Below are 19,361 nucleotides of genomic sequence, written 5' to 3' on the forward strand. Positions count from 1 at the left end.
ACAGTGTCAGTGGCAATGAAACTGTTCTATTTAGAAGCTTGGTCTCTTACAAAAATGCCCACTGAAACAAAATATTTTAATGCGGGCCTGAAAGTGAGCAGAGAAGGGACCAGACAAACCTCTCCTGGGAGGGTTTTTCAGAAACAGCAAGACCTGTGAAAGGCTCAACCTAAGTGAAATGCAGTGCAGAACAAGGGCATCACCAATACTGGATATTAATAAATAAAAACATCAGCTCTGGAAAGCTCTCCCAATCACACCCACACTTCTCTCTTCTCAGTGCAGGTTAAGGCTTTTTTTTTCTTCTTCTACCAAGTTTTTAAAAGTATTCTAAAGTCTTCCAAAGTCTTCAGTATATCTAGTGTTTAAGTTTTACTATTTCAGTTACTGCGATATGGTTTTAATTTTTATATCTGATGGTCATTTTAGAGGAGTTGAAGGGGGAGCGGGAGACGAGTCCGGCCACGGTGACACTAATCCCCCTCCTCCCCCGCCAGCAGAGCCAAAGCCCCCATGAGGGGAGTAGCTGCACTGCTTGAGGCACCGAGGGGCCAGCAACTAGGCATGGGAAGCGGCACACGGTGCGGGGCTGCAAGCTGACGGAGGCCCCCCCCGGTCCCGGTTTTAATTTTTATCTCTGATGCTCAGTTTAGCTGAATTGATATATTTGTCAGGAAAGGAAAGGAACCTCTCGTGCAAGCACTGAGTCATTACTGACTCTTGGAGGGACGCCAGCTTTCGTTGACGTTTTCTTGGCAGGCCTTATAGCGGGGTGGTTTGCCGTTGCCTTCCCCGGCCGTTATTACCTTTCCCCCAGCTAGCTGGGTACTCATTTTACCGACCTCGGGAGGATGGAAGGCTGAGTCGACCCAAGCCGGCTGCCTGAAGCCAGCTTCCGCTGGGATCGAACTCAGGCCGTGGGGAGAGTTTCGGCTGCAGAAACTGCTGCTTAATATTAAATAAACAGAAGTGGCAAAGCACAGGTGATCTCTGAAGCGTGAACATGTCTCCTCAACTGTAATTTACTAAGGGCAGAGCTACAAGATATTCAAACAAAACTGGGGTTTCTAAACCCTCACCACAATATAAACTTGGGCTGGTGACAATATTTGCCAGTGAGATTGGGCAGGTAGGGTTGCTTAATCCCCTCATCAATTCTGGATTCTGAAAAACCCACCCAGGAGAGGTTTGTCTGGTCCCTTCTCTGCTCACTTTCAGGCCCGCATTAAAATATTTTGTTTCAGTGGGCATTTTTGGAAGAGACCAAGCTTCTAAATAGAACAGTTTTATTGCCACTGACACTGTCGTAGTTTTAAGACATGTTTTTAGATGTTATTTGTTACTGTATGTTTTAACCTTGAATGCCAGACAGGTGAAAAAATGTGTCCAGGGCAGGAGATATTGAAGATGATATTGAGGAACAACAGACAATTGCCTGCATTAGATGCAGGTAATAGGCTCAGGAAAAGCCTCAATGAAAAGCAATTACCATGGGGTAGGCAAGCAGGTGCGTAGGAAGTTGCCTTATACTGAGTCAGACCATGGGTCCCTCTAGCCCAGGATTGCCAACACTGACCGGCAGCAGCTCTCTGGGTTTCAGGCAGGAATTATGCAGCCTCACCTGGAGACCCCAGGAATGGAAGCTGAGACCTTCTATTCACAAAGCATGTGCTCTACCACTGAGCCATGGCCCCTCCCTGAAGCAGAGCTCTCCATGTGGCAGTCAAGTTGCTCCCTGCACTTGCATGCCAGGAACCCCAGTTCACCTACCTGGAATGCTCTGGTTTTCATAGCAATCACAGCATTAAAGGGGATGAGTAAGACCATCACAGCAACTCCAGCGAGCACAGAGGGTCCTAAAGCCTTCAAAGAACAGAAAGCACATTTGGTTATCCTCATAGTCTGAGGATGAGAAAAGTATGGAGACACTAGGATGTCAAATCTGTGGGGAATTTTTGGTTGGCTTTCTTTTGTTTGTTTTAACCAATGCAGCACAACTAAAAATGGCTCCTTGCCTGCTTTTCCCTGGCACTGTAAATAGAAACATGTTGAAAGAGCCAAAAGAGTGTGATAATGACCTACTTGGCATATGTACCCCTTTGTGTCACGGGCACATATGCCGGAAACCAAACGTGAACCTGCTAAATTGTTTTTCTGTTCATCAGAATTCTCTTTTTCAAAGCTAAGGGAAACAGAGGACTGCAATGTTCTGCAGCAGCCTTGAAAATGAAGATTGAGGTGATGATTCCCTTCCCTCCCAAGCCCCTCTCTGGGATGCTTTCCCCCCACATACTCCTGTTACGGTGCTTTAAATCTAAATGCATCGCGACCCACCTGTGAGCCTCCAGTTCTGTGTCCTCAGTTAATCACTTGTTCACACACAGCGACTGTTTAAAAACAAGTGCTTGGGATTCTGCTAGGAGCAACAGATTGCACACAAAGTAACTTTACTTACAGCCGGGCCAGTCTTTCGCATGAGCTTAACGGCTCCACAGTGTCCCATGTCAGAGAAAACAAACTTTAAGAGGTTCTGTACCTGCCAGAGGAAGTATAAAGCAAGGCAGATCTGGATAGGCGCAGACCACAACATGTTTAGGAAGGTAGTCAGATCCATGAATCTCTGGGCATCCACCGACATCAGATTGACAATTTCTCCAACGGTGGAGGAGCGCTTTGCTGAGTTGGTGATGACTAAAGACTGCAGAGACAGTGAGAGAAGCCCTCTTACTTCGATGTATTTTCTCATTTGGTAACCATTTCATTTTATCCATTCTCCAAGGAACTCAGGACATTGTACATGGTTCCCCACCCTGCTGTTTTATCCACACAAAAACTCTAGGAGGGACGTTAGACAGAGAGAAAATGTCTGGCTCTGGGTCACCCAGTGAACAGAGATATGAACCTGGATATGAAGCTTCAAATGCCCTTTTCGTCAGAGGTGAGGCTAGCGGTTATTGAAGAGTTGAAGGCCTTCTTTGTGGTGGCATTCTACATTTGGAACACTATTCCCAAGGAGTCTCACCTGGCACAGTGTATATATTTTCTCAGACCTATTAAACCTTGGATGATTTTTTAGTTCTAATCCAGCTGCTATGGGTTTTTGTACTTGGTATGATTTATAATTTTTATGCATTTTAGTTTTAATGCTGAAGGATTATTAAGTTTTAAAGTTCTATTCTTCTATTATTTATTGGGAGGAAAAATGATCTCCTTTATTAGGAATTAAAATTGCTTATACCAGTTTTTGTTTGTTTTCAAAATCCAAAAGTATGATAATGCAAATTAATTTTGCAAATATTATCTTTATGACAGTTATTTCAGATGTCTCCTTGACTTAAGCATGGTTCAAGTTCACTCTGCTAAATCCAAAAACATATGGGGTTTTTTTCATATTAGAGAACTTTAAATGGAAAAACCTCTTCAAAAAATTTATATTGCAGATTAGTTTGCATGTTATTACTACCACCATCACCATATGGAAGCCACTTTAGACAGCACTCATCTATGTATGTAAGTATCACTATGGATACTTACATTGGATGTAAGTATCACAATGTCTAATGGAGATTATTCCCTACTGAACACGCTTGGAACTGCAACTTAGATGCCTCTATGCAGCAGGTTTTCAGCACAGTGGATCACTGTGCACATTTCTCTACATTATTCAAGCAAATATAGGTCAAAAGCCTGGTCCTCATAAAAAATGGGCTTCTATTATGCATTATATTGTTATTAGCCATTCATTTGAGTACATAAACAGAAGTATACTCCTATACAGTACAGCCTTGTTTATACAAATAGCTTGGGGATCTTGAAAGTATCTGAATAATTAGAGGGTTTGGCATGAAAGTGGATTTCACAAGCAGCTGTGGCAGGGATACAGAGAATACCATATGTCCCGTACAGCACATTATACATATACACAGATGTGCACAATGTATAACACACCTAATGACAGATCCACTTGTTATGTACATGTATTGGTTAACTTTACACAACACTATTCACTTAGTTACTCAAGAAGCATTCATTCATGACAGTTTGAATCAAATCTGTTTGCTAGATAAATGTATCATGGCAAATTATCAATCATCCTAAACTGAGGACAACACCACATAGGACATGTCAATCCTTGTCTGCCTTGCAAATACACTAAACTCTCAGCAAGATGGCAATGAAGTGCTGGGCAGGTACGTAATAAAATATGTGATGTTGGGGAAACACAGAGCACAAAGGCAGAACCAAGGGCAATTTGAACTACATGCAAAAATAATTTACAACTGTGAAGAATATGGGCAGATAGTCCTAATTACCTGACTACATCCACTAAAAGCACATGTTTATATTCCCCCACTTGCTAACATAATATTAAGGCCCCCTTCGTAAGTACAACAAGCTATGGGAAACCCTATGCAAAGGTGGTAAGCATAGGTGCATAAGGCAACCATGTGGATCTCTCTCGCCTAAATAGCACTCTGCTGGAAGGGAGGGCAGAGCCACACATTTGACCTCACCCACAGAGCTGTGGTATTCTCCCACAGAAAGACGGCAGCGACATCAGATAGTGCTCAATGCACATGGCTCCATGTGCGTGTGAAGGGAGCCTTCATCTTCAGAGGAGACGAATGAGGAGGGGTTGAATCATTGCATGATCACCCCCGGGGTGTCATCCTCTCAAGCACTGGATAAATAGATCCAGCTGGGAAAAGGTTAGGATTAAGTAACAATGCCTGACAGAATGAAGGAAAAACAGATGGAGGACAATTCTGGAGCTGGCTGCTTGGAGTGGACAAGCCAGAGACTGGAGCTGAGAGCTAGACTAAGGATCCTTAACGATTAAAGGATTAATGCGGCAAGTGGCTAGCACTTCACGTATGCATGGAATGAGGATTATTTGGCTGTATTTATGAACAGACTGTAAATACCAGAACACAAAGAAGGAACAGAGAATCGGCACAGGCAGGATTAGAGACGGTTGAGAACGATAAGCCTTTTGCAGAAGTACACTGTCCAGACCCTGTGTGCTTGAGGCCTCGCTCCCCCTCGCTCCCCATTTTCAGTCCATTGCCAAGTCAAGTTGCTTTTCCTGTATTTTCAGCAAAATCTCTGGTTCGTGCTCTAGTCATCCACCAGACTGAATATTTCAACCTTCTCTCTAGTTTCCCCACAGTTGCCCCTCAGACTCTTCCAGCCCTGTCCAGAACTCTGCTGGCCCAAATCCTTCCCTTCTCTAGCCATTCGGACCACGTGACACCCCTCTGTAAGAGACTATGCTGGCTTCTCGTCTTATTTTAGATCCAGATTTCTTACTTTCCAAGCCATTTGTGCCCTGTGCCCTCACCACCAGGACTGGCCCTAGAATAAACAGCACCCTGGGCAAGGAGTGTCTTTGGTGCCTCCCACCCACAGTCAGCTTTGTGGGGCCACCTAGAAGCTTTATGGGCCCTGGTGCTAGAGTGATGTGAGACCCTGCTACAGCCCCCTATAAAGTCTCATGCATATGTGCACAAAGCTGGGGGCCACATGCAATAATTATTGCATGCATGGACTACATCTGAGAATTCTCTCCTGCTGCTCCTCCTTGCCCTGGGATCAAGCAGAATGACAGATGTGCTTCTTCTTCCTTTTTTCTTACATGGGGACTGGGTTGTCCTTTGTCTGAGTACCTCCTCCAAATTCCAAAGCCCTTCTGGAAGAACTTCTTTCTGTTTCTGGGGCTCATTCTCACATGTCTTTGGCTGTGTTCCACTACTCACTCAGGAAGGCTTCCTCCCTTAAGGCCTGGCTTCACACCAATCCACTGTCCTTGTGGTAACTGCCTCAGAAAATATTCTCCAGTGGCATCTGGCCTGGAAATCTTAGATGGCACTCACTCACTCACTTTACTCCTTGAACTCTTTCCGTGGCAGGCCTTAAGTTCTTTCTGTGACAAGAACTATCTGCCTGCTCTGCTACAGAAACTCTTCACAGAATTCCTTGCAGCTACAGCTCTCCATGGCCTGCTTGAACATCTTCTGCTCAAGGCTCTTGGCAGGAGCTGGGAAGCCTCCAAGGGCAGCTGCGTCGAAGGCCTGCACCTATGGCCTGCACTTCTCACCCACCAAGTGCTCCAGCAGGAGGCTGTACTGAAGCGCCAGGGCACTTGCCCCCTTCATCGGGCCTACTCAGGCCTGAGAAAGGAGCCACCATCATAATTTTCCTTGTCCCTGCAAAAAAATGAAAACTACAACTCTTGGCATGCCTTTCACCTGACTTGCCCAATGGGAGTCCTGCCACTAAGGCTCATGGAAAGCGTAGTCTGGCTGAGCTGGTCCATGTTGCACTGTGCAAGTGGTACCCGTATGTAGGCTGTGAGGGAGCCAGCTGACTGAGTGACCGATAGTCAGCTCAGTCGTTGCTGTCGTCCATGGGCCCAGAGCTGCAGCCTCCTTCCCTACTGATCCTGATGGTGTTTAGTAACTAAGGCAGGCAGCCCCAGGCACTCTCTCTTCAGACTCAGGATGGCGAGCCACTTCCAAATGATAGCCGCCAAAGCCCACTAAATCTTCCCTCTCACCCAAGGCATTCTGGGAGTTGTAGGCATAAGCCTAGGTCCCTGAATAACGTATTAATCTTTGAACATCATCTGACATGTGGTGGGAGACAACTGGAGAGTGGGCCTTTTTAGTTGTGGCACCCTGCTTATGGATTTCTTTTTCCCAGACAGGCTTGCCTAGTGACTGCATTAATGGCACTCCAGTGCCAAGTGATTTCTTTTTTTATTTTTTTTTATTTTCCAAGACCTTTTAACTTGATGAGATTTTTTATGCTGCGTTTCCCCCCATTAAAACTAAACCACAACATTCCAAGACAGATGCAGGAATTACCGAATAAAGTTTATGAATACGATGTAAAAGCCTGACTATATAATTGAAACAGAAGAGCAAATGGAAGTTAGAGAAAGTCAGGTAGAAGGAGAACAGAGATAGTTAGTGAGAGGTCAGGAAAGTGGGAGCTGAGTTAGGATTGAGAGATAGTGACCTGGTTTGCTAAACCATACTTTATTTAAAATCAGCTGCTCTACATGCCAGTACTACACATGCCAGCATGCCTTCCCCCATTCCCTCTTTTCTAGCCGCCTTAATGTTAGCAGATAGCTAAAGGTTGTTCTTGTATTATTTAGAGAATTCCTGTAGAAGGAAGGCATTGGATAATTAAAAGGAGATTTGGACTTGCTCTCTCCAGCCTACACCCATACGGCTTACGCTCGTACAGGCAGTGAGTGACCTATCTTTATGCAACATACAGACAGAACATGTGTATTCTTGTTGACAGTTCACTTTATTTAGTAAGCTTGTGTACTTCAGCAACCTTTATTCATTTACAGACTCTTAAACGACTGTATATCTGAAGAAGTAGTATGAAACGGAACGTGAATCTGGATTCCTGTTATTTTTGTGGTCAATGTAATGTTTGGGAAGTCATTTTGACTCCCTATTCTACGTTGTTTGATTGAACCACAGTATCATTGACATTACTAATCTGTTTGATTGAACTGCCTAATAATTGTTATTATTACAAAATGTCACTGTTTTGAAATTCGATATAAATATTGTTTGATTCAACTGTTATGCGGATGTGTGCCTAGGGGCACTCATTATTAATGAAAGAACAGCCATCAGTTCTTACCTTTCTGTAGATCATCCCTATGATGCCAGTTCTCAGTCTCATTCCAGTAACAAAGCAGTACTGGAAATGCTGGTGAAGGATTATCGTCTGCAGCACGGCACAGAAAAACATCAAAGCCGCAATCAGATATCCCCACCATAAGGGAGCACTTTTATTCTTAATGAAGCCAATTAACATGCTGTTTAAGAAGAAGATTGAAATGAATAGATAAGGGGGAAAATACTGACATTAGTTGGGCGGAGCACGCCACACCACTTCCTTTTTCCCCACAACAAAGCAGTAGGACTGCTTAAGGACCAATTCAAAGCATTAGTCTGGGTACATGCCAGACTTTATTTCCATTTCAAACGGTGTAAGGGTCACCTCAAACATTTGATTTATTTTGTAATTTTCTATAACATTTCTGTATAAAAAACCAAAGTGAAAAACACTTCCATGTGGCAAATGTGTATGTGCATTTCACTGTGCCAACGTGAAGGGCACTGCTGCTGAGAAACTGAAACTGAAACTGAGCTTCCCATATTTATTTACCGTTCAGTGTTTCCAGGCGAAAAATAGAAATACATAAACCACTACTTGAGAAAAAATATGACCTATTTCCTCATTGACATCTGACTCCCGCAAAGACTGCAATTCTCCCTTGCAACTCCCTGGGTCTGCCTATCCGGCAGCGGGTTGCTGCAGTGATAACAAAATCTCATGCTTTTGCTGTATCAGAGTGGCAGCGTGGGGTTTCTGGTGGCCGGGCCTGCCCCTTGTCCTCTGTCCTAGCAGATGGCGACCAATCAGGGGTTACCATCTGCCCAGCCATACCTCTGCATAGAGGATGGAGCAAAGTTGGAGGGTGGAAGGACCATGTTCACCTCATCCCATGTTGAAAAATCAGGTAAGCTCCTGACTTTCAAAATATGGAGCTTCTCTGGAAAGCCTCCCAATGGCTTTGAGGTGGCTGCTGTGTCATATAATTGATGCAGTGCCACCCGAGGGCCACCTCAGGGCTTCCATGATGTACACCCCACCCACCCACCCATATCCGCCACATAGATAGGCAAAGAATCTGCACAGGCTGTGCATGGATGTCATGTAGCTTATGTAGACTGTGGTACAATATATGGGCAGACCCAAGAGCTAGAACTAAACCCAACCCTGTATGTCTTAAACTATTGCCTCTCCTATATCTATTCACAAATGGAGCATCCAAAATGAACATGGAAATTGTGTTTTGTGTGAAAGCCAATGGGAAAACGGAACTCACCTTAACAACTGGGGGTTGACAAAAGACAACAGATCTTGGAGCAATTTGAAGAAGGAGCCAATTAAGAAGTAAGGGCCAAAGGTCCTGAGTAAGGCTTTGAGAAAAGACGGCTCTTTCTGCTTTATGTTATCACTTAATAGGATTTCTGTTTCCTCTGGGCTGTCATCAACATGGTTCATCACATGGTTAGAGCTTTTCGTATAGGCTACATCTTTTTTCCTAGGAAAATGAAACATAGTTGATTAAAAAGAGGAGCTTTGTCATAAATGTTGACTATTTATTTCAAATAATAAGCTGGAGTGGTGTAGCAGTATATGGGCCTCAAACATAGCCTTACTGGACAGAATTTCTGAGGTAACAGTTAAACTACTCTAGCAGAATACAGGGCCACCATTTTATAGCTCAAACCTAGCACCTAGAAATGGTCTCAAAAACATATGGGCAGCCATTGCAGCCAGGTCAGAATCAATATTATATGCTCAGACCTTCTGGTCCCCGCTATCACTCTGTCACAGTTTGCCCAAGCTACTGGTTCTGAGTAGCCTTCAAGGGCAACCCTACATGCAGCGCATTTCAGTAATCTAACTTGGAGATCATCAGAGCATAGACCACTGAAGCCAGGTTATCCCTGTCCAGATATGGGCACAGCTAGGCTGCCAGCCAAAGCTGGTAGAAGGCACTCCATGCCACAGAGGTCACCTGAGCCTCAAATGACAATGATGACTCCATGAGAACACTCCCCCTCAAAGCTACAGACCTGCAACAGGATGAACACCCTCTCTCCAGTTAGAACAACCACCCACAAACAGCATCTAGTCTTGTCTGGATTGAGCTTCAGTTTATTATCCATCATTCAGCCCATTGTTGCAGCTGGGCACCGATCTAGCATTGTGTTTAAAGACATTACAGCTGTATATTAAAGTTAAAGCCACAAATTTGCAACCTATTCTCCACTTTGTTCCCAAAATAGTCATGTGAAATATTATGACTGCAGTCACACTACTTGATGTATTCAGTTGCATGAATTTCTAAGACACCCATCAATTGATTGACTGCAGGCTTGGCCAGTTCATGTAGAAAAGGTTAGGAAACTTAAATGATATTAAATTTTACTTAAAATCTTCGACATAAAACTGTAATCAAAAGCCTTGGCTAAAGCACACAAAAGATTCTCCGCCTTATCATTTCCCCCTTCTTACTTAGCAATAAAAATATGGTATTGCTTGCTCAGCAATGCAACAGCATTCCAAGAGTCAACATTTTGGTTTTATGCAGTAATAAAGCTTTGAGCTAAAGCTGTTTCACTTCATGTTTAGTTAAACAAAAAAGATTACATTACCTGTTCAGCTACGTTCATATAGCCGTGCATCTTCCAATACTTGTTTTGCCTTAATTATTTTATGTTTAACCACTTCTTATTTTATAAGAGTTTATCTGTCATTCCTGCTGATTTTGACCCCAACAGAACTTCTTGCCCTGCTACATTTCAAACAAAGGCACAAACTGATGCAAGTCTGGATTTCTTGACCTTGACTAGGGGGGTGTCTTCACAGCACCAGGTTGCCACTTCACCACCGCTAAACCCTGAGCTTTCTCTGTTGTGGGATGGCAGTGGCTAATCTTGATGGCAGGACACACTGTGGGCTTCCTGGCAGCCACTCAACAGGCCCATCCCCTGCCCAACGGCCAATCGTTATTGCCATCTGCCTGGAACACACACACACACAGTGACACCAGAGCGAGATTAGACAGTAGAAGAGCTGCAGTGACCCCGCTCCAGCATAAAAACTCAGGGTAAGTCCATGACATTTTATCTGCACAACTTCTTCAATTTGTCCTGTAGTGGCTCCGAATCGGTAGCTGCGTCATATAACAGACACAGCCCCGATTCAGAACCACCACAGAGCAATGATGACGTTTAGACAGCCCCTAGCTATATCCAGCTTCCCTACTGATTATTCTTCACCAGTCCTTAGTTCCACAAAACTGTGACCTTATAATAATCATGAAAAGATCACCCAGCTATTGATGTGAAATCTTTTTAAAACTGCCCAGAGAATAGCAACAACAACAATAGTAATAATAATGTGAGCCAACCCCTCCTGCTCTCCAATCTGCAGCCTGGTCTGGATCGTTATCTCCCAGAGGCTTTCCATAGAGCCAGTATGTTGAACCACTTTCAGCCCAAGGGCCAAAGTCCATTTCAGAGAAGCTCTATAGGGCCACATTCCACTAGGGGGTAAAAGACAAAAGGACTGGGGTGAAAATATTGAAAATACAGGTGCATTTCAGCTTAAAGCTGTCACTACCGGTAACTGAGCCGTAGGAGAGGCATTTCAACTTCTTAGCATGGGACAAAACTACAAAAGCTGAGAAGCCACCAAACGCTTAGTGGTCAGGGGAAAGGGGTGGGGCTAGGACAAGTGGGTGGGGCCTTTTGAGGATCCATGGGGGGCCAGATTGGGACCCCATGCAGGCCAGATTTGAGGCCCGGGCCTGAGATTCTGCACCCCTGTCACAGAACCTCCAATTCCCCTGCCTTATATTTTGAACCTACTTCCCAGCTACGTGACCCTCTTCTAGGCTTGTTGAGGTCAATGCAAATAAGGACAGATGAAAGTGCCATGTCTGGGGGCAATATTAGCAGGTGGGCCCTGAGGAAACCACAGGCCATTTCCCATGATCCCTACGTGTCAGCAGCACCCACTGCTAGCACATCAGGGAACTAATGTTCTTAAAGCAACTAGAAACGAGCAGAAACGTACGTTTCCAGAATGGGACAGGCCTGTCCTGCTCCAGAAATAAACATTTTCATTCTTTTCTGGAGTTGCTTTATGAAGCGCAAACTCCCCATTGCACTAGTGGTGGGCACCGCAGATACAATGGAATGAGCAGAAGCCCAGCGGCAGTATTGAATACTGCCCCATAATTCCATTGGGAGTAAAAAATAGCCAAAGGCAAGGGTGGAACCAAGTAATTTTCTACAATAATATTATTAGTAAAAGTTTTTTTTAAAGTGCCAGGTGCCTACGCGTTTCGAACGCGGTTGCGTTCTTCCTCAGGGCTTTATAACGTTAGTGCAATTATCTTCAGAAGCTGCTAGGCTAGCATGATACAGGAAGAAGTGAGAAACGCGTAGGCACCTGGCACTTTAATAAAACTTTTACTAATAATATTATTGTAGAAGATTACTTGGTTCCACCCTTGCCTTTGGCTATTTTTTACTCCCCTACGGGGTTTTCCTTGCTTTCACACCATAATTCCATTGGCCAGAACATTTCAGCAATAGTCTTGTGGGGTGGTGGGAGGAACGCAACATACATTAGGTTGGTCTGAGCTAAGTAAACAAAATATATTTGTGATCCTGAAGTATATGTTACCCAACCAGAGCTGTGGACTAGTATTGTACCACCCAGACCTGTGGACCTGTTCAGTATTGTACCTTCAAAAGGGAACGTATCACTTCAAGAGCAACATGCTATCATTTAGTTGCTGTCGGAGAATAATACCACAGCAAAGTCATAAAATCCTCGTAGAGTTGAGTTTTATCCTGAAGATTATGCTTTTTTTCATACTTTCTACTTGACAGGGGCCATTCCTCATGCAATCCACTAACAATCCTTAACTAGGGCACATGAGCACAGTTGTTTGAAAGATTTGTGAATGCTCACAATAAAAGCTGTGGCCTGTTTAACATCACATCTGCTGTGTGTGCTTTCTTTTTGGCTTTGCCTTCTAAAGTGGTTGTAAGTTATATTACGAAGACCCAGACTTATTCTTTTGCTTAAAGGAAGCCTATAAAACTTTGCCCTTTTGTTGTAGCCCTGATAGACATTTGCACAACAATTAAAGAAAGCAGATTTCATACATTACATATTGGGCACTGATAACAAACAAACAAACAAACAAAGGAATTTAAAAAAGCAGTCACTGAGCAATATGGAGCCCTTTAAAACTTCTGTGCCAACAAGAACACCCACAAATGCTCTGCCAAAAATACTATTATGAGAAAGCAGATACCATCTAATGAAAACTCGATACTAGGCGTGACTGGAAGAAGAAAAGTAAAAGAACTAAGTTCCTGTTTTGTGAAATAATTGCTTCACAATGCAGTAGGGAATGGCCGACTTGAACTTTAAACATCAAAGAATCTTCTGACACCCTAAAGACTAACAAATGTTTTATTGCATAAGATGGATTTCCAAAAAGATAATCACTTGGAGAATCTCCGAGAATGTAAATCACCCCATAATACTCTCTCACACAAACAGAATTTGCCACACTGAAGGTATTCTTATCTGGAATGCGTCTGTGATCAAGCATCACCATAGAAACCAGTTGTTCAATGCGGTTCAATGTAAGCACGTGTAAGGTGATGCACGTTGGGGTGGGGGTGGGGGACCTTCAAGTATAAACTAATAGGATCTGAGCTGGCGGTGACCAAACAAGAAAGGGATCTTGGGATTGTGGTGGACAGCTCAATGAAAATGTCCACCCCGTGTGTGGCTGTTGAATGAAGGCAAACTCCATGTTAGGCATCATAAGAAAAGGAATTGGGAATAAAACTGCCTTTATCATACTGCCCTTATACAAATCTATGGTGCGAGCACACTTACAATACAGTGTACAGTTCTGGCCACCACACCTAAAGAAGGATATTATAGAGCTGGAAAAAATGCAGAAATGGGCAACTAAAATGATTAGGGGGCTGGAGCATCTTCCCTATGAGGGAAGGTTACATCAACTTGGAAAAAAGGAGGCTAAGGGGAGACGTGATAGAGGTGTACAAAATTATGCATGGTATGGAGAATGTGGATAGGGAGTCATTTTTCTCCCTCTCTCAAAATACTAGAACCAGGGGTCATCCCATGAAGCTGATTGGTGGGAAATCCAGGACAAATAAAAGGAAGTACTTCTTCACACAGCGCATAATTAAATTATGGAACTCACTACCAGAGGATGTAGTGATGGCCATCAATTTGGGTTGGATAAATTCCTGGAGGCAAAGGCTATCAATGGCTACTAGCCCTGAGGGTTGTGTGCGATCTCCAGTATTCAAGGCAGTAAGCCTGTGTGCACCAGTTGCTGGGGAACATGGGTGGGAGGGTGCTGTTGCACCATGTCCTGCTTTTTGGTCCCTGGCCAATGGCTGGTTGGCCACTGTGTGAACAGAATGCTGGGCTAGATGGACCCTGGGTCTGATCCAGCCGGGCACTTCTTATGTTCTTACTCTGTGCTTTATGTGCACTCTAAAGTGGAAGGGACTGTACCAGTGCCTTGCCTGACTATCTATGAACTGGCTCTAAGCCACATACAGCACTGTCTGATCCGTTCCTTGTTATCTTTCCAGATAAGATAAAAGTCTGACTCTCTACTTGCAACACAACATCTGGCTTGGATTTAACATAAAGAGAAGAGAAGAAGTGAATTAGCTGGCTGAATTGTAGCATGCAGAAGCCTCAGGCAGAGCAAGGACATGGAATAACGGGCTCAAGTTAAAGGAAGCCAGATTCCAGCTGGACATCAGGAAAAACTTCTTGACTGTTAGAGCAGTACGACAATGGAATCAGTTACCTAGGGAGGTTGTGGGCACTCCCACACTAGAGACATTCAAGAGGCAGCTGGACAACCATCTGTCAGGGATGCTTTAGGGTGAATTCCTGCATTGAGCAGGGGGTTGGATTCGATGGCCTTGTAGGCCCCTTCCAACTCTGCTTTTCTATGATTCTAAGGGGAGCCGCCTCAATTAAAACCCAAAGAATGCTGGAGAGACACAACAAGGGCTGTACACATCAAGGAGAGTAAGGGGCTGTCTATCACATCTTCTTTGCCCTGTGGTGGCTGCGTGGTGGCACTGCATCAGTTATACGACGCAGTCACCAACTCGCAGCATTGTGGTTTTTTCCCCCTGAAGCTGCACCTTAAAAAAAGGCGAGGACTTACCCTGACTCTTTCCTTTGAAGCAAAGTCACCACCGCCCTTGGTCACCTCGCTCTGGCACCTAGCCACGTTCCAAAGCAGAAGGCGACTGTTGACTGGTCACCAGAAGCCGGGCAGAGGGCAGGCTCAAGTACCCAGATGGCCACTGGAAAGCCCGCACTGCCTCCTGCAATGGGGATTACCCACTCCCATCTTGCAGCAGCGAAACCACGGGGTTTAGTGGGAAAGCGGAGGCCAAGCTGTGGCAAAGCGGCACCATGAAAACAAGCTCTAAGAGGCTCTGATGCAATGTGCCTGGTGGTCAGAATAGAACGGGGGTGTCCAGATGACCTGCTGGGTCTCTGTATCATCCATTCCGTCTTAATCCAGTAGTAGGTGGCTACACTGCCAACTGCCAGCACTAAAATATCTTTTTCGACTCCAAGAATCAGGCAACTTCTTGTGACTTTCTGATGAGAAACTATCTGTACACTGATAACAGGCTGAGAATTCTCTCTCTTTCATACTGTTCTTTATTTTATGTGTGTGCAGTTCTCAGAAGAGTCTCCCATCCAAGTTGTGGAAAAGGCCCACACCCATTCAGCTTCAGTAATAGAACAGCATCTTGCATTCCCAGACCAGGCCCCACGTTTTCATTTCTCTTTTTATGGACAAAGAAAATCCAGTTCCCTCTTCAACAAGCTGTATAAGCATAGTTGGGGGTATTCTGCAATCATTCCACTCAAGTGTGGAATTTGCTGTTTCAGTCGTAGAATCCTTCATCTTGAGAAACTTAGTTTTTTCCCCTCTTTTCTTTTTCTTTTTTAAAAAGCAATTTCTAACCTTTATGGCTACGAAGATAATTATACTCAAAAGCATATGGCCAACAGCAGGTGAAATCTCTAATCTCTAAATGAGGTCTAGTATTTTATTGAAATTGTTTTTAAATTTAGTATATTTAAATTTTTAGGCTGTAAGTTGTCTTGTGAATTGTTGTGAATCGCCCAGAGAGCTTTGGTTATTGAGCAGAATAGAAATGGAATAATAACAACAACAAATCTCACAAACTAGAATGAGGTTCAAGTAGGGTTTCAGATTATCATGAGACAGATATTCATTACCACATGGCTCCTTGCCTCTCCCTGTGACTAGCAAAAATGGAATAAGTTATGGAAAATTAGCAAATACAGATTAACTTGCAATGTAATAATAAAAAAAAATATACATGCAGGCCACAGAATTTAACCTTTCAGCACAGAGTATGGATTATAACAGCACACAATTCTAAGGTGTGTTTTTTAAAAAGCACAGTATAAAGTTACATTTTATTCATAAAAGCAGAAGTGCAAGAACTACTTCGGCAGAGCCAACTTACTGTTGCCTTTTGTGTTTCTGCTTATTCCACTCATTCTGGAGCTTTTCTACTACCACTTCAGATTTGTCATCTGCATTCAGAGACCATAAATCCTTATCTTCAAGAGGCCTCTTATACCCTTGGATCACCATACTGTAGGGTAGAAAAGGCGGCACATTAGTAACTCTGAATCAGTCTGGACAGTTCAACCTTTCTGAGGCCAGAATGACAACGCTACATTAAATGCATGAACACCTCCACAAACAACAGACACCCATTTAATTTCCCCTTCTCCAGTTCCATAGCAACTCCTGATGTCATGTTGTGTTGAGTTTGCTTCTGGTTCTGCCAGGTCCAACCGGCCTGGAGAATCTGCTGTGCCTCAAAAGGATGGCTTCTGTCTATCGTGGGACCCCCAATAAAAACCCATCTATGAAAGCTTGATTACCTGGAAAGAGGTGCTAATTGTCTTTGCATGTCTTTTTTTTGCCATGTGGCTTGATTCATCTTGATAAGGAAAAGAAACTGATTGGACCTGGCAGAACCAGAACCCAGCTCAACACACATGTTGTTTAATACATTTCCTTGGCCCTGCCACAAATAATATACTGCCATTAGTGGATTGGGTCATGGAGCAATGCATAATGCTGTGGACACAAGCAAACTTAAATTCCCTCTTCATCACAACAGTTAAAGCTGCAGGAGCCTTGCCCTCTTTAGGATCTGGTCCCTCTAGTAAGAGGGCAGGGCTCCCGCAGCTTTTACTGTTGTGATGTAGAGGGAATTTCACCAGATGCTGCATGCATACAAACGACACCTGCTGAAATTCTCTTTTCTATACAACTGTTAAAGATACAGGAACCCTGTCCTCTTTTTCCATATGGACTGTAAGTACAAAATGGTGGTGAAAGGCTGTATAGCAGGGGGTGGGGAATCTCAGGCCCTCCTGGAGTTCCAATGTAGCTCTCTGGGGTTCTCCTTAAGGCCACATCCACTTCCCTGGTTTTTGTGCATTTTTCTCCCCAAGGCTTAGTTACTGGCAGTAACAGCTTTAAGCTGAAATATGCTGTTATGTTTTGTATTTTTGGCTCCACGCCTCCTACCTTTGATCTTGCACCCTTTTGCCTTCAGCCCTACCCACCATTATTGGTCACTGCATCTATGAACTCAATTGAAAGATGCTGTATTGATCATGGCATCCTCTTGTATCACCGTTACATAGATAAGCATCATCAGACGAGCGTTCTATCGCACGCTCGTTACTGGCCACTCATGTGTTTTCGCAGGTCCTTCTGACGATGACAACATCCATCTCCCACGGGTCTCCTGCTCCTTCTGCTCTATTTTCCATGACAAAATATGATCTGGTAAATCCGATTTTTATTTTTAAGGAGAAACTTGCCGTCATTTCCTGCTGTGTGCAGGAAAAGCATCGCGATAAAAACGCCCGCTGAATGGGTCATGTGGTTGTTGCTGCTTCCTCTTTCTTCCCCGTGTGAAGAAAGAGAAAGCTGCTCATCCCTTTTGTGGGGCACAAAAGTGACAACAGAGAAATGCAATCCCCCCGCCCGCCCCAGTCTGATGACGCTTGGTATCATAATTATAACACATACAGTGACAGAACGAGATAAAGAGTTTGATGCAATGAATGGGGTGGATCATATAAAATTAAGACAGGAACAGCCACATGTAGATGCTTGGCTTCTCTTTTTGGATGTAGAATTAAAGGTCTCTAATAGGCAGTATGAAATAAGGTAGTATAGGAAGTCTATGAAAAGGGATATACTATTGAATTGTAACTCTGCACCTCATGTGCTAGTGAAAAAGCAGGAGGTAAGGAACATGATCCAGAAAGCTGTTTGGGTATCTGCAATTAATTAAGGATATACTCTCAGCATTCACCTTTTAAAAGCTTCTAGCAATCACTTACAACTGGAAAACAAATCTCAAAAATATGAGCTTTGTTTAACCTGAGAATTCTTTTTCTAAATGCAAATAACCCTCCCACGATTTGCACAAAGATTGCTTTAATAAACTAATCTCCCTCTTTTTCTTTTCTTTTCTTCTTTTTACCACTTTTTGAAATGCTTATGGTTAGCAGGGATGTAGTCCATTGTGTTACACACAAGGCTCATATTTCTTTCCCCGCAGCCCAGTAAGAATTGAAAAAAAAATCTTCTTATAAAATAGGAGTCTAACAGGAAATGAAACTTGAACCTTCATTGCCAATCCAAACATCACTGTACACATTTTTCACAATGTTGGCCAGTATTTTCAAGCTTGAGTTTATAGATGCAATGTTGGGTCCCGTGTGCTTAGACTTTGCTACAGTCTCTCACATTTTCTGTACTACATTACTGAGATGTGATTGATTGATTTTTTACGCTTTTGTAAGGGTGAATAGTATGAACATAGCTTGGCCCTCTCCATGTTGACTCAACAGTAAAGCACATGAATTTCAGTGGAACATTCTCCCAAGTAAATGTACTGCAGCTTTAATTTCTCTCTCTCTCTCCTCCACCCTAATAGGCACATAAAACCTGGCTGGCAAGTGTGGGAGGGAGAATAAACTATTGCCACATAGAATTGCCATATTGTATAGGAATGAAGATAGGAAACGGAGAGCCCAAGGGGAATTTCTTGGACTGGTGCCACTCCAGTATTGCTCTCACCAAACCCAACCCACAATAATATTTAAAAGAACCTGCTTACCTTGTGAACCACCAAAATGTTATCTTTGAAAGAAAACCGGAATTTAATTCTGGGCAGGGATTCTATGATGAAGGTTAAAGACAAGACAATTAAAAATTTTAAAATAAAGAAGGGTTTAGTTGTTTAAAAAATAAGCCAACATTGTTCTCAAAAGCCATATAATGCATTCAAAACAACTTGGGATGAGTTCTGGGACATATATGTTAAATGGATGCAGTAGAACTCTTCCCAAATTCCTGGACCCTCCAACCAAAGCCTGAGCAGTATTTCAAGGTAATGGTTGGATCCCCCTATCTGATCACAATAAAATTCTGCTTACACTAGGCATAAAGCAGGGAGGGGAAACCTTTGGCTGCTATTGGACAGAAAAAGGTATGATTAAGCCAGTATTTTCCACATGGCCAGCTACTAACAGTCACACAACACGCCAGTTCGCACGACTTGACAGCCCAT

General features: G+C 43.5%; 1 protein-coding gene across 1 annotated transcript in view; it reads right to left on the reverse strand.

Moving 5' to 3' along the window:
• ABCC3 (ATP binding cassette subfamily C member 3) overlaps nucleotides 1-19,361 on the reverse strand; it is an 85,413-nt gene that overhangs the window by 37,701 nt on the left and 28,351 nt on the right. The window contains exons 6-11 of the mRNA XM_063120223.1: nucleotides 18,909-18,970; nucleotides 16,218-16,349; nucleotides 8,924-9,142; nucleotides 7,669-7,846; nucleotides 2,537-2,698; nucleotides 1,771-1,863 (exon numbers count right to left, since the gene is read on the reverse strand). Of these exons, the coding sequence (XP_062976293.1) occupies nucleotides 1,771-1,863; nucleotides 2,537-2,698; nucleotides 7,669-7,846; nucleotides 8,924-9,142; nucleotides 16,218-16,349; nucleotides 18,909-18,970 (846 nt within the window). The remainder of the gene's footprint in view (nucleotides 1-1,770; nucleotides 1,864-2,536; nucleotides 2,699-7,668; nucleotides 7,847-8,923; nucleotides 9,143-16,217; nucleotides 16,350-18,908; nucleotides 18,971-19,361) is intronic.

Source organism: Elgaria multicarinata, chromosome 3 (assembly GCF_023053635.1).
Source record: "Elgaria multicarinata webbii isolate HBS135686 ecotype San Diego chromosome 3, rElgMul1.1.pri, whole genome shotgun sequence".
NCBI lineage: Eukaryota > Metazoa > Chordata > Lepidosauria > Squamata > Anguidae > Elgaria > Elgaria multicarinata.